The sequence below is a fragment of the Choloepus didactylus genome, chromosome 2, assembly GCF_015220235.1.
Source record: "Choloepus didactylus isolate mChoDid1 chromosome 2, mChoDid1.pri, whole genome shotgun sequence".
NCBI classification, from domain to species: Eukaryota; Metazoa; Chordata; class Mammalia; order Pilosa; family Megalonychidae; genus Choloepus; species Choloepus didactylus.
This window is the reverse complement of record NC_051308.1, coordinates 246899977-246914732: the sequence shown is the minus strand read 5'-3', so window position 1 is coordinate 246914732 and position 14756 is coordinate 246899977. Positions and strand designations below refer to the sequence as shown.

General features: G+C 55.5%; 1 protein-coding gene across 1 annotated transcript; it reads right to left on the bottom strand.

Moving 5' to 3' along the window:
- Positions 1-214: 214 nt before the first annotated feature.
- On the bottom strand, positions 215-6659 carry LOC119514877 (basic proline-rich protein-like). Its single transcript, XM_037810624.1, has 5 exons — positions 6268-6659; positions 5596-6152; positions 1203-1319; positions 1058-1151; positions 215-518 (listed from the first exon to the last, which is right to left on the bottom strand). The coding sequence occupies exons 1-5, from the start codon at positions 6657-6659 to the stop codon at positions 215-217; spliced, it is 1464 nt and encodes a 487-aa protein (XP_037666552.1).
- Between the last annotated feature and the right edge of the window lie 8097 nt (positions 6660-14756).

The window sequence follows — 14756 nt, the reverse complement described above, 5'->3', positions numbered from 1 at the left end:
TGTGTGACTGCTCCCTCCTGAAGCCTTTATTCCCCTTTCTATCTCCTTGATCTGACACGACGGCGACGGTGCTCCTCGGTGCGGCTCTCGCCCACTTGCTTTGCTGGTCCTTGAAGTCCCTCTGGAGGCGCGCGTCTGTCTGTCCGTCCCGGACGTCCTCTATCGTTTCCGCGGGTATTTCCCGGGGCCTGGCTGCAGTCCCGATGGCGGAGACTCAGCGGCGCTCCATTCGCTGTTTCCCTTCCTCCGTGGGTGACTCGGAGCGTTCCCTGGGCTCCGTGGGGCCCCCTCCGCCGCGGGCTCCAGCGGGGCCCGGCGCCCCCTCCCCGGAGACTGCGCCCGAGGCTGCGGCGCGCGGCAGCGGCCCCTGGCGGCCATCGCGGGAGGGGCGCCCGGGAGGGCGGGGGGCGCAGCGGGGGCGCAGCGGGGGGCGGAGGGAGTGCTCCGGGCGAGTCCCGACAGGGGAGTGCTGCTGCACCGCGGCCTCCGCGAGCCCCACGGACCCCTGACTACCAGGGCTAGAGAATATAAGGATGTGTCTCAGGAGCCCATCAAGCTCAAAAATTCCTCTGGACAGCGTCTGCTTTTTATCATACTTTTGCAGAAATGCGAAATCCCACCGACCCTTCGTCCAAGGCCACAGGCAGCCACGTGGGACGTGCCCAGCGAGGTCCCGGGGCCGCCCGATGCCGCCAGCCCCCTGCGGAGACCCTGGGCACCTCTCCACCCCGGGGAGATCTTGAATCTTGTATGGGAAAATCACGGGGATTAAAAAGAAAGTGCACCGAGGTTTTTGTGTTAAAATGGAGTTGGAACATATTTATTTTATGTTTGTGATGTTTGAGTCAGTTTGCTATCTGGTCATCATTCAGATGAGGAAATTGTTTAGACTTTTGTTTAGACTTGCCGAGTGAGAGGAAATCCAGTACCAAAACTCCCCATTGCAGGGCTCCACATGTATAACATGCTCGGGCTGGCAAAGGTGTCGAGGCGGGCACTGATGGGCGGCTGCCCTGGGCGGGGTGGCGGGTGCGGCGGAGACCCTCGAGGGAGCTACCGTGGTGCAGGTGGGGGCAGCAGGTGGGCCGTGGCAGCAGGAGGGGTGGGGTCTGGAGTGTTCCTGACGGGGGTCCCGATGCCCGAGCCCCGTCCTGTGGTGGGAGAACACGCAGAAAGCACGGCCCCGCGTCAGCAGCACCCACCGCCCTGCAAGAAGGCCCTGGGGTGCACCGTGCACCCCCTGGGGACTGGACCGCTGACCCAGGTCAGGGAAGCTGGGTGAGGGTGCAGGGGCGCCCGGCCCAAGGCCTGGGTGGAGGCTGTGCGAGAGAAGAAGGGGCAGGTCTAAGCCCTGGACACACAGTGTAGACACCCTGGTAAGGGAGGTCGGGGGTGGAGGGGGGGGGGGGCACTGCTGAGCCGTGGGGGGAGGTGTCCACTGCACAGTAGCCCGGGATGGGGGGCTTCCAGTTTTAAAAGTGGGTCAGTCCCTTAAAAGACCTTACACAGAAAATTACAAAATTTTACAAAAGAAATAAAAAAGGACCTATATAGGTGGAAAAAAATCCTGGCTCAAGGATAGGAAGACTAAACATTAAGATTTCAGTTCTATCCAAACTGATTGTGCCGGTTTGGATGTATTATGTCCCCCAAAATGCCATGTTCTTTGATGCAGTCTTGTGGGGGCAGACGTATTAGTGTTGGTTAGGTTGGAACCTATTGAGTGTTTCCATGGAGATTGGACTCAATCAACTGTGAGCAAGACCCTTTGATTGGATAATTTCCATGGAGGTGTTACTCCACCCATTTAGGGTGGGTCTTAAATCACTGGAGCCATATAAAAGGGCTGACACTGATGCTTAGACATACAGAGAAGCTACAGCCGAGAGACATTTTGAAGACAGCCATTAAAAGCTGATATTTTGGAGAGCACCATTTGGAAATGCAACCTGGGGGCAAGTAAATGCCAGCCACATGCCTTCCCAGCTAACAGAGGTTTTCTGGATGCCAATAGCCTCTCTCCAATGAAGGTACCCTATTATTGATGACTTACCTTAGACACTTTATGGCCTTAAGACTGTAACTTTGTAACCAAATAAACCCCCTTTATAAAAGCCAATCTATTCCTGGTGGTTTTTTTTTTTGCATTCCAGCAGCATTAGCAAATCAGAACACTGATCTACAGATTCAATGCAATTCCAATCAAAATTCCAACACCTACTTTGCAGACTTGGAAAAGTTAGTTATTAAATTTATTTGGAAGGGAAAAGGGCCTTGAATTGCCAAAAACATCCTAAAAAAGAACAAAGTGGGAGGACTTACAGTTCCAGACTTTGAAGCCTACTTATAAAGCTACAGTGGTCACAACAGCATGATATTGGCACAAAGATAGACATATTGATCAATGGAATCGAATTCAGAGTTTGGAAATAGACCTGTAGATCTACAGTCAACTGATTTTTGATAAGGCCCCCAAATCCACAGAACTGGGACAGAACAGTCTCTTCAACAAATGGGGCTGGAGAACTGGATAGCCATGAACAAAAGAATGAAAGAGGACCCCTACCTCACACCCTATACAAAAATTAACTCAGACTGGATGAAAGATCTTAATATAAGAGACAGCACAATCAAACTCCTAGAAGATAATGTAGGGAAACATCTTCAAGACCCAGTATTAGGAGGTGACTTCTTAGACCTTACACCCAAAGCACAAGTAACAAAAGAAAAAATAGTTAAATGGGAACTCCTCAAAATCAAAAGCTTCTCTGCCTCAAAAGACTTTGTCAAAAAGGTGAAGAGGCAGCCAAGTCAGTGGGAGAAAATACTTGGAAAACATGTATCTGATAAGAGACTGATATCCTGCATATAAAAAGAAATCCTACAACTCAATAACAATAGTACAAACAGCCCAATTATAAAATGGGCAAAAGATATGAAAAGACATTTTTCCAAAGAGGAAACACAAATGGCTAAAAAATACATGAAAAAATGTTCATCTTCACTAGCTATTAGGGAAATGCAAATGAAAACCACAATGAGATACCATCTCACACCAATAAGAATGGCTGCCATTAAACAAACAGGAAACTACAAATGCTGGAGAGGATGTGGAGAAACTGGAACTCTTATTCACTGCTGCTGAGAATATATAAAGGTACAACCACTCTGGAAGACAGTTTGGCAGTTCCTCAGAAAACTAGATAGTGAGTTACCCTACGATCCAGCAATTCCACTTCAGAAAATCTGCAGGCAGTGACACGAACAGACATTTGCACACCAATGTTCACAGCGGCATTGTTCACAATTGCCAAAAGACAGAAGCAATTGAAGTGCCCTTCAACAGTCGAGTGGATAAACAAAATGTGGTGTATACCAACGACGGAGCACTGTGCAGCAGTGAGAAGGAATGAGGTCCTGAAACACGGCAACATGGATGAACCTGGAAGACATAATGCTGAGTGAAATAAATTGGACACAGAAAGAGAGATATTGCATGTTACCAGTAATATGAACTCTGTGAACAATGTAAAATCAGTGTCTTGTAATGTAGAATATTGGGGACCTGGTGATAGACAGTAGCTGGTAAGGGGGAATAATAATCTAATATGTTCAGATATGTTAATGATGGTGAATTCAAAGTTATGGTAATGGATAGGGGTGATTAATTTTTGTTAATGGGATTATAAGTATCAGAGCTCTATTGAAGGTGATTAGGAGTGAAAGAGGTTGTTTAAAGGCATGTTTCCCACAGATCAGCACCACAAACATAGATAGGAGCTTGCATGATATACTTCTAAGGTATGACACTTGCACAGAGAGTTGAAAACAGAAGGGTATATGGGAAAAATCTACCTATTGCATACTATAGACTATAGTTAATAGGAATACCTTACTGGTACCACACAAATACTAGGCACAAATAATTAGAGGTTGACAAGAGCTAAGAAGTGTTTTGGGTCATGAGACCTGTTTAAAATTGAGAGTGATGAGAATTGTACAACTAAGTGATGATAATGTGAGATATGGATGGATTATTGTGGACATAACAAATGCTATGTGAACTTAGGAGCCCCCTACTTAATAAGTCAAGCCCTGAATCTTGAGGCTTGTTTTTGTGAAACTTATGGTTGTAAAAGGGAGGCTAAGCGCACCTGTAATTGTGCCTAGGAGTCACCTTCAGAGAACCTCTTTTGTTGTTCAAACATGAACTTTCTTTAAGCCTAACTCTGAAAATAAGTTCATCACACCTCCCCCCAGTGTGGAACAGGACCCCCCCCCTCCCCAGGTAAGGAAGTCTCCCTGGCAAGTGGGACATGGATTCCGGGAATGACTCTGACCCTAGCATCAAGGATTGAGAATGTCTCCTTGACCACAAGGGGGAAAAGAAAGGCAACAGAATAAGGTTTCAGTGGCTAAGAGATTTCAAATAGAGTCGAGAGGCTGTCCTGGAGGTTACTCCTATGCAGGCTTCACCTAGATATGCCAAATGGCCACAGAATGATAAGCCCCAGTCAACAGTTGTCCCCCAAACCCTAAAGAATACCTGGATCCCTATCTGAGACTCTATAAACGTTTCACCCACTAAGTCTCTTCTTCAGAACTTAAATCTGTCAGAAAACTCCTCTGTCAGCTAAGTCCCCAAACCCAGAGGCAATAACCTCTTCAAGAACATCGAACAGATGTGTTCCCTTTTCCCACAATATCAACACCCCTTTTCAACATGAACAGGTTAGGGTGGTCACTGCCTAGACAGCTCTGAAGACTGGGAAAGTGATTGAACTAGAGGAAGGGGTAGCAACAGACAAGATGGAATTTAACAAAGGATTATGAATATTGAATCTCTGTGTAATCTTCTTTTTCTTAGTTGCTAGGGTATTAGAATAGCTAGAAGGAAAGAACTGAAATGGTGGAACTGTAACCTATAGCATCCTTTGAAATTTGTTCTCTAGCTACTTGTTAAATTGTACTTTCAAAGTTATACCTTTTTGCATATATGTTATATTTCACAATAAGGAAATAACTGAAACTATGGTGCTGTAATTCATAACAACTTTGGAAATTTCATATATATATATATATAAATATATATACACATATATATACATACATATATGTAACTACATATTAAATCACACTTTGAAGGATTTTTTTGGTATATATGTTGTATTTTACAATAATGAAATAACTGAAACTGTGGAGCTGTAACCCTTAACATTCTTTGAAATTTGTTCTCTAACTACCTGTTACGTTGCACTTGGAAAGTTACTACTTCTATGTATATATGTTATATTTTACAATTTTTTAAAAAAAGGTGGTCAGTCCTTATAATGGGGAAGTATATGAAGTTCCACAATAAGAGATGTAGAAGTCAATAACGATGTTCACTTGTCAGAGTATTCCCAACAGCCATACGTAAGGGTAACATTTTACCTAAGTAGTTACGAGTTAAAAAGTAAAAAAAAAAAAAAAATAGATATTGTATCTCTTTAGGGAGGAAGAGAAATATACTTAAGGAAGAATTTATGTCATTTATTGCTTGTAAAATAATAAAGGCTAAACAGTTTTAAAAATAAAAATTAAAAGCAAACCAACCAACCCGAGTCACCCCGGGAGGCGGGGATCCAGCCCGGACGTGGCGGGGGCGCGGGGCTGGGGGCGCGGGCTGGGGGTCGGGCTTTGCCGTCTGTCCCGCCCCGGCACGCGGTGACGTTCCCCCGGAAGCAGCAGCTGGGACCGAGGGTCGACACCCCTGGGTGATGCGCCGCTTCGGAAGGGGGAAGCTCCGCGGTGTCCGCAGGCCGGCACCCCCAAACAGCTCGACCTCCCTCCGAGCCGGAGACTCTGCGGGAGGGTCCCGGGGGGCGCGTGCTGGGGCCTGCTCCCCGCGAGCCTCAGGGGACCCTGCGGCTACCTGCGCCTTGTCCCGGGGGGCTGTTTCCAGGCGGCCTGTAGGGGAGACCCTCACTGAGGGCTGCGGCTCCCGCCGAGCTCGGAGCTCTCCTCGTGGCTGTTCTGGGGGTGCCAGGTGAGGCTCAGGACACAGCCTGGCGCCTGTGAAACAGACCCCTCGACGCAGCCCCCACAAACGGCTGCACAGCAGGGGGGAGCCCGGAGGACCCCACACAGTCCCCCCGCCGCGGAGCAGGTGACTGCCAGTAAACAACGGGGGGCTGGGCCCCAGCGCCGGATGCTGGGGGAGGCTCAATTATCCGGACGGGATTAATTGCCGGTAATTAGAAAGAGGCCCCTAATTGCGGTGTTTACGCTCTGCGCTTGGCGCCTCCGGACGAGGCTGTCTCCCCCGACCGCGGCGGGGCTGGTGGGGGCCGAGTTGAGGTTTGGGGGTGTCGGGTGTGCGGCTGAGGGACGATGGCGTCAGGCCTCTTTCTCGGGGTGGCCAAACCACCCCCTGCCCTGCCTTCTGAGGGCCAGGAGAGGCCTTGCGGGGGGCCAGCAGGGGCCCCCTCCGCACCCACTGGCGGCAACCAGCAGGGCCCATTTCCAGTCAGAGCCCGGACCCGCTCTGGGAGCCGGGCAGAGTCCCCCCGAGCCCCCGGGGAAGACCAGGGGCCTCGTCCACGGCTGGGGGGAAGCGGCCCCAAAGGGATGGGCAAGCTGGCCGCAGAGCTGGGCGGGGACGGGGCCCCCAGACGCATGGGACTCTGGGTCCCGAGGGTGGGCCCGGCCTTGGCTGGCACCGGCTCCGAGCTTCAGGGACCCAGGCCGTACTGTTCCTCGTTGGACACCGGAGGCTGCTGGCTGCCCTGCTGAGACCCCGCCCCGCCGAGACCACCCCCTCCCCCGCCCATCATCGGGCCCCCCAGTGGGGCGCTCAGGATCTGAGGAATGCGGGGAGCCCCTTCCCCTCACCTCGAGACGTTAGCGCCTTCTCTGTTCCAGTGCCCGAAGGCCCCAAAGAAACCCACTAGAGGGGCTCAGGGCAGGACCCTTCGGGGCGCCCAGGGGTCCCCGAATCCTTGCCAGCACCTCCAGTGAGGCGTGGTGCTCACCGGCCACGGCACTTCTGCTACCAGGACGCAGGGAAGCAGCGGACTGAGGCCCCCCGGGCCCCACGGCTCCGGAATTGCAGGCGCGCCCCCCCCGGGCGGGTTTCCTGGCTGCCCTTTTGGGGTCCTGTCTGTGGGTCCCCAGGGCTTCCACTCCCCTCAGGCAGCACCCAAAGACCAGCAGGTGGGACCGACCCAGCCTGGGCCGGGGGGTTCGGGGGCAAGAAGCAGCCGGGGGTCGGCCTGGAGCCTGTCTGTGCTGTGAAGACGCGACTCAGTTAAAGCCCAGGTGACCCCGAGCTGCTCCTCTGGCACAAGCAGGAGCTCTGAAAAGAGCAGCTCAAGGTGACGCGCTGCCCTCCGTAGGGTGGGGGGCGCGTAGACCCGTTGAACCATTGCAGAAACTGCACCCGAGGAGCGAAGCCCAGCGCAGGCCAGCGTGTGAACTGAGGTTAAACGAAATGCTTCCCTTTTCAAAATACTTCCCCTTCTCTTGTTTATTAACCAACAAATCTCCAGTCCAGGAAGAAGCCTCACCCAACCAACCCACTGGGGAAGTTTCCCACCCGCGGCCACTAGACACCCAGCGCCCTCGCGCCCGGGTCCAGCAGCCGCTTCTCCAGGCGACCACGCCTGGCCGTTCCCGGGGCCCCTGGGGAGGCCGCAGACCCGCCTCCTGGCGCCCACCTGCACCAGCCCCACCCCTCGTTGCCCCTCTCTCCGGAACACGGACCCCCACAGTAGCCAGGGGTAGGGGGACTGCGCCTTCCCTCTCATGCTCTCGCTCTCCAGGGGCTGCGCAGTGAGAGGCCCCCGGGAGGGAGTTGGGGAGCCCCTTCCCCATCAGCTCGGGGGCGACCGCGGCCCCACCCAGCACCTGGAAGGCAGCCTCGTGATAGAAGAGAAGCCCCTCTGAATCCCTGACCCCCAGAAACATGGAAACGCCCTTGTCTGGAACTATTTGTTATGCGCAGGAGACAACCAGTGCAGGCTCCACGAGCGCCCAGCGTGGGGCACGTCCTGGGTTGACCTGGGGTGTTACGGGAAGCCCCTTGCGTCACGCCGTGTCCATCGTGGCTCAGGACCCTGTGCCGGGCCTGGAGCTGACTTCTGGGGTGGCCGGGGGCTTCGCTACACAGCCCCTGGCCTTCCCGGGGACCCTGGCTGCCCCCTCCTCCCAGGCTGGGGACCACTTCTGCTGGAGCTGCCTTCGCGAGCGGGCGCTCTGGGTTCCGGGTTCCGTGGTCTTGGAGGCTCCGGGCCCAGCACAGGCCGGGCTGGGGAGCCCAGGAACAGGGACCCAGCCACGCGGCTGCCTGGGCCTTTGCAGGGCTGCAACGGTGACTTTAGGGCCATTTAGCTCCTGACAATCATTTACTTGGTAAACAAGGGCTCCCAGGATGAGGTTTCTCACATCTGCAGCGTCAGGTGAGCAAATTGTGGCGGCTGACTGGCCCCAGGAGGGCCCATCGAGGCCCCTTGCTGGGTGAGTGCCCAGAGACAGCGCTGAGCCGTGTGGGTAGCCGGGGTGTTGTGCGGACTTCGGGAGGGGGCCGCAGGGCCACATGGGTGCTGGAAGAGGACAGGAGGCACAGGATGTCCTGCCAGGCTGCCCACGCCCGCTCTGTGTGCACTGATGGAGCAGTGACCGAGGGGCTGGCCACACCTTCATCTCCCCCGGTCGGGAAAGATGTTCGAGGGCGAGGCTCAGAGGCTGACCCCTGGCCCACCCCCCGCTCCCTGACCTGGGCTTGCCCAGCCTGGGGGCACCACAGCTGCCTTCGCTTCAGGCGAGCCCCAGAGCTTGAGGGGGCAGCGGGCGGCGCATCTGCAGGGATCCCCAGACAGGTGTGGTGTCCAGCCTCTGACCTCCTGCTCAGCCCCCTGGACTTCCTGCCAGGCCGGTCCCACGCCATGGGGCAGCCCAGTCGAGACCCCACTGCCCTCTGCCTCCAGGCGAGTCAGGGTGCTTGGAGGCTTCCCAGGCAGCAGACCCAGCATGCTCCCTGCTGAGCACCAGGTGGTCCGGGAAGCTGGCTAAAGCGGCTCCAGGAAAGGGGGACCCTGCTCCCAATAGAGGGTCATGCATCTGCCGAAGGGAAATCCAGAAAGTTCCCTTGCACATGTAGGAAGCTCACGGCTGCCTCCAAACAAACAAAACACCGTTGCCAGGACCTAAAATGATTCCTTGAACATAAAAGGCACCAAACATGCTGTTGTCAGCTTGAGGAGGGAGGAGGGAAAGGGGTGCGGAGTTCCATCAGCTGCCTGGAGGACCTGCTCACTGGCCCATCCCAGCCCCACAACACTCCAGTGTCAAGGGGGTGCAGCACCACAGGGGACCGGGATGCCCACCCCTCCCTGCACCCCAGAGGGTCTGAGACCCCAGGGCCCTGTGTAAAGCCCCCTTGGAGCCCCTAGCCCGAGCCCTCGGTGCCTGTGTCTCGTCTGTGAAGGTGGCACCTGGTGCATGGGTGGGGCTGTCACTTTCCCAGGACGCTGGGGTCCCTGACCTCATCCCCAAATTCCAAGTTATGAACTGGAGGCAAGGTGCCCCCCCAAAGCCACTGTGGCTGTGAGAACACTCCCTTCTCCTGCCAGGTCTCTCTTCTGGGTGAGCAGGGGGCACTGCCCTCCAGGGACAGCCCAGGATGGGGCTCCATCCACCGCCTCCCCTTCCCTGACCGTCCTCATCTCAAGGAGCCTGCAACTCCCTTTTGCCCCCATGGACGTGTTTTATATCTTTGCTGCTAGGAAACACATTTACCACAAATGTGCATGGGGATGGTGATCCTTCATATGTAAACAGTGCTCACAAAGTAACAAGAGAGCTGCCAACACCCTATCGGTGCAAGTAAAAAAGGTGGGAACAGGAGATTCTCCAAAGAAATGCAAATGTTTAATAACCACCCAAAGTGCCCACTCTCAATATTCCCAAAGAAATGCAAATTAAACTGAACATCCTTTTCACCTGGGAAATTGCCAGTTTTTGAAAAGGCTGACCTCCCTGTGCGGGGCCGCGTGGCGGGGTGACAGTCGCCCAGGCTGCACTTCTGGGGAGTCTGGCGATAGGAGGAGGTGCCCCCAAACAGCGCTTTCCTGAGGGCAGCAATCTGGCCTCGCTCAGAAAATAACGGAAGCCGTGGTCCAAGGTTTGCATTCCGGATGTTTGCTAAATCGTTACTTAGAGAAGCACAGAAGAAAATGCCGGATGCCCAGTGCCAGGGCCAGGGGAGGAACCTGTGGTGGCAAACACGGTCCCAACTGTCGGCTGCCGCGCTCTGGCGAGCATGTGTTCACGACAAATGAGCAGGTGCCCAGGGCGTGAGCTTGAATGAAAGAGCGTAATTAATTTTTAAGCCCATATTTACACAGAAACAGTTTGTAAGGAAATAGGCCAGTGTGTCAAGGGGGCTCACCCCTGGGCAGCGGGATCAGAGCTGATGTTAGATGCGGAGCTCCTCTTGCAGTGTCTCTCCTGCCTCGAGGGCCTGTTTCACGACCAGGGAGCACCTGCCTCGGGGCAGGACAGCTCGGGTGGCCGCGTGGTGCGTGTGCCGTGTGGTGCATGCATGTACGTGGTGTGTGCCATGTGCCTGGCGTGTGGTACATGTGTGTGCCTGGCATGTGCTGTGTGCCTGGGGTGTGCCGTGTGCCTGGTGTGTGATACATGTGTGTGCCTGACATGTGCTGTGTGCCTGGCATGTGCCATGTGCCTGGGGTGTGCCGTGTGCCTGGCATGTGGCACATGCATGTGCCTGATGTGTGCTGTGTGCCTGGCGTGCGGTATATGTATGTGCCTGACATGTGATGTGTGCCTGGGGTGTGCCGTGTGCCTGGTGTGTGATACATGTGTGTGCCTGGCATGTGCCGTGTGCCTGGCGTGTGGCACGTGTGTGCCTGGCATGTGCCGTGCGCCTGGCGTGCGGTACATGTGTGTGCCTGGTGTGTGCCTTGTGCCTGGCATGTGATACATGTGTGTGCCTGGCATGTGCTGCGTGCCTGGCGCGTGGTACATGCATGTACCTGATTGTGCCGTGTGCCTGGCATGTGCCATGTGCCTGACGAGTGGTACATGCATGTGCCTGACGTGTGCTGTGTGCCTGGCGTGTGGTATATGTATGTGCCTGACATGTGACGTGTGCCTGGGGTGTGATACATGCGTGTGCCTGGCATGTGCCGTGTGCCTGGCGTGTGGCACATGCATGTGCCTGGCATGTGCCGTGTGCCTGGCGTGTGCCTTGTGCCTGGCATGTGGTACATGAGTGTGCCTGGTGTGTGCCATGTGCCTGGCGTGTGATACATGTGTGTGTCTGGCGTGTGCTGTGTGCCTGGCATGTGGTACATGCATGTACCTGATTGTGACATGTGCCTGGCATGTGCCGTGTGCCTGACGAGTGGTACATGCGTGTGCCTGGCGTGTGCCGTGTGCCTGGTGTGTGTCTGTGTGCATATGCAAGCTGTGGTGTTTGTGTGTTGCTCGTGTGTGCACAGCATGTTGTGAGTGTGCGGTGCATGTGTGTGGCGTGTACCTGCCTGCTGTGAGGCTCCCCCAGGGAGGATCCTGGGGGGTGGGCGATGAGTGACCGCCTCACCCTTGGCTCGGCCGGGGGCCCTTCGGTCGACTCTCTCACTAGAACGAAGCGTGCTCTGTCTGCCCAGGCCGACCGGGTGTTGCGTCGAGGTGGAGCAACCCTGCTGGGTGGGGTGGGGACCGGCCGAGAGCCTGGGGCAGCCTTCCGAGTTGTGCGGATTGTGGGGAGCCCTTGGGGACTCAGGCCTGAGCACGCAGCTGGGCAGCTGCCTGGTGGGGGTCAGGATCCCCGGTGGGTCTGGGCCTCTGGATTCGACGGCTCTGACCCCGCGGCCCACAGCACCTCCCCCGCAGGCCCTTCCCTGCAGTGGCCAGACGTGTCCTCAGCAGCCCAAGCCCTGCCCTGGACCTGGTGCTCGGTCTCCTGGCCCCACGGCCACCTCCCCGGGCAGGCGGTGGCTGGTGGTGTGTGACAGAGACACCCCTCAGCCCACGGGCTCCCCGGCTGCCTCCACGACGCGACACTGGGGAGTCTGGGGAGGCCCCCAACGTGTCCCAGTGAACCCGGAGAGCCTCAGGCTGGGGCTTCCCTCCTTGCTCTCTGGAAATGTCCCTGCAAGTGGCGAGGAAGGGCCTGGGGCTAAGCCGGGAGAGACCCATGGGTACAAGGTCACCTCAGTGCTGTCCCTCCGTCCTTCCGCCCCACCCCTGTGCTCCCGGGGCCCAGAGGACCCTCTGACCCCACGTGGCGGGACATTGGCCTCTGTGTCTCCTACAGGCACTGCTGACCCCTCCGGCCTCTCTCCCAGGACCTGCCGTCCTCACCCTGGCAGCACGGCCACCCCTTCCGCATTCCAGGCCGCTGCTGGTGCTGCCGGGGAGGCCCCTCGTCCTTGCCGGCTCCTGTGGATGCTGCAGCCCCTGGATCCGAGCCTCTGCTGGGCGGCACGAGCCCACCCCCTGGGCCCTGCCCCCCGCTGCACCTGCCACTGGCCACACCTGCGCTTCACCCTCACGCTGTCCTCTCTGTCCATGGCCCTGCCGGCCTTTGCCCTGCTGCCAGCCTTGCCCGCACCACTTTTCCCCTAGACCCCCACCCCTGGCCCCCTCTTCCTCCAGTCTGCATGCTGCCCCTCGTGACCCCCCCATCTCCCAAGACCTGGTCTGCGTCCCCCACTGTCGCAGCCCAGCCCCTGGCCCAGGTCGGTGGGGGACTGTTTGGGGGGTGGACGGGGGGCCTTCCTCGTCTCCTCTGTCCTCCTGGTGACCTGCGCCCCACCCCCCGCGGCTTTGGCAACCTCCGCAGAGGAGGGGCGCAAAGTTTGCTGGTTTGGGTGACAGTGGCGAGGGCTCCCCCTGGAGCCCCAGAAGGCCCACACTCATCTGGTTTTATCCTTTTCGTTTGTTTTTAAGACTGGTGGGCGGGCGCCTCACAGAAATCTTTATATCTCATCTGTGCTTCTCGGCGGCGCTTCCTGCTGTGAGAGCATGGGGATCCTAACGTAGTCCTTCTCCAAGGAGCTTACGCACTGGGGAGGAGTAAGCTGGGCTCCTGGCATATTATATCTCTCCTCTGTCTGTGAAGGTTTGTTTTGTCTGGTGTCACCTTGGCTGGGTTATGGTGTCCAGTTAAACGGTCAAGCAAGCACTGGCCTCATTGTTTCTAGGGGGGTATTTCGTAGATGGATTTGCATCTATAGTAATTTGATTGCATCTACTGTTGATTGCATCTACAACCAACAAAAGGTTTTGCCTTCAGCAATGAGAGGAATCTCTTCATCTAATCAGTTGGAGGTCTTAAGGCAAGAACCGAGGATTTGGCAGCCAAAAAGAATTTCTGCCTCTCCTTTAGCCAGCCAGCGTCTCCTGGGGAATTCAACCTCACCTTCATCAAGCTTCCAACTTACAGCCAGCTCTACAAAATTTGGACTTGACAATCCCATGGTCACATGAGCCAATTCCTATGAAAAGTCTCTTTATATATGTAAATCCCGTCGGTTGTCAGTTCTGTTTCTCTGGAGAACCTTGGCTAATACACAGCTCTACTCCCTGTTCTTGCACCCTCTTTCCTGAGAAGGCCACACGAACACATCTCACAGGATGCTAACTCAGAAGCCCTGATGTCCCTCAAGTTGCAGGATGCCTCCTGGCACCCAGATGCCAGGGGCCCCCCCGTGCCCACCCGGGAGGGAGACCCTCCAACGTGTCCTGAAGGCTGATGTTCCATTTCGGCATCTGGAACGGACCCTGCCTGGCGCCGACCGCCCCCCACAGGGTGGAGTTGAGCCGGCAGTAGGAGCCAAGAGGCGGGCAGGGAAGGTGCCGAGGAGGGCACGTCGGGTCTGACCTTCACATCGATTTCCTCTCTGCAACTGGCCTAATGCCGCGGTGCAGTAACAACCCAGCTCAGGAGCCGGTGGGAGTTTTCCTGGGGAGGCTGGGATGGTCCAAGAGACTCTTTAGTCCCTTCAGTCGAGGCAGAAAAGGCTTTTGAGACATTTCAAAACCTATTTATGATTTTTAAAATGGCTCATAGCAAACTACTACAAGGGAGGTTCACTAACACGGCAGTGTTTCTGTACTACTCACGAACGCCACGTGAGGCCGACACGCCTGCTGCTTCCCTTTGGGGACTGGCAAGTCGGAGAGCTGCCCACGGCCTCCGCCAGTGCTCTCGGGGAACAAAAATCAAGGGTTCCGCGCACCTGCCCAGAAAAGCCAACAGAACCAGCGGGCAGAGCATCAGAACAAACAGGAACTCAGCAGGGCGGCTGAATAAAGAACCAGCCCACAGATCAGACACCCAGGGGAGTGAATCTCCCTGGCAACGTGGAATACGACTCCCGGGGAGGAATGTAGACCCGGCATCGTGGGACGGAGAACATCTTCTTGACCAAAAGGGGGATGTGAAAGGAAATGAAATAAGCTTCAGTGGCAGAGAGATTCCAAAACGAGCCGAGAGGTCACTCTGGTGGGCACTCTTATGCACACTTTAGACAACCCTTTTTAGGTTCTAAAGAATTGGGGTAGCTGGTGGTGGATACCTGAAACTATCAAACTACAACCCAGAACCCATGAATCTCGAAGACAGTTGTATAAAAATGTAGCTTATGAGGGGTGACAATGGGATTGGGAAAGCCATAAGGACCACACTCCACTTTGTCTAGTTTAGGGATGGATGAGTAGAAAAATAGGGGAAGGAAACAAACAGA

Bases quoted from the DNA above. Each gene is read 5' to 3' on its own strand.
- LOC119514877 (XM_037810624.1), bottom strand. From the start codon at position 6,659: ATGCGTCTGGGGGCCCCGTCCCCGCCCAGCTCTGCGGCCAGCTTGCCC. The intron at 1,152-1,202 runs GTGGGTGCTGCT...CTCCCACCACAG, and splicing joins CAGGGCCTTCTTGCAGGGCG to GACGGGGCTCGGGCATCGGG. The intron at 519-1,057 runs GTAGCTCCCTCG...TATATTCTCTAG, and splicing joins CTGCCCCCACCTGCACCACG to CCCTGGTAGTCAGGGGTCCG.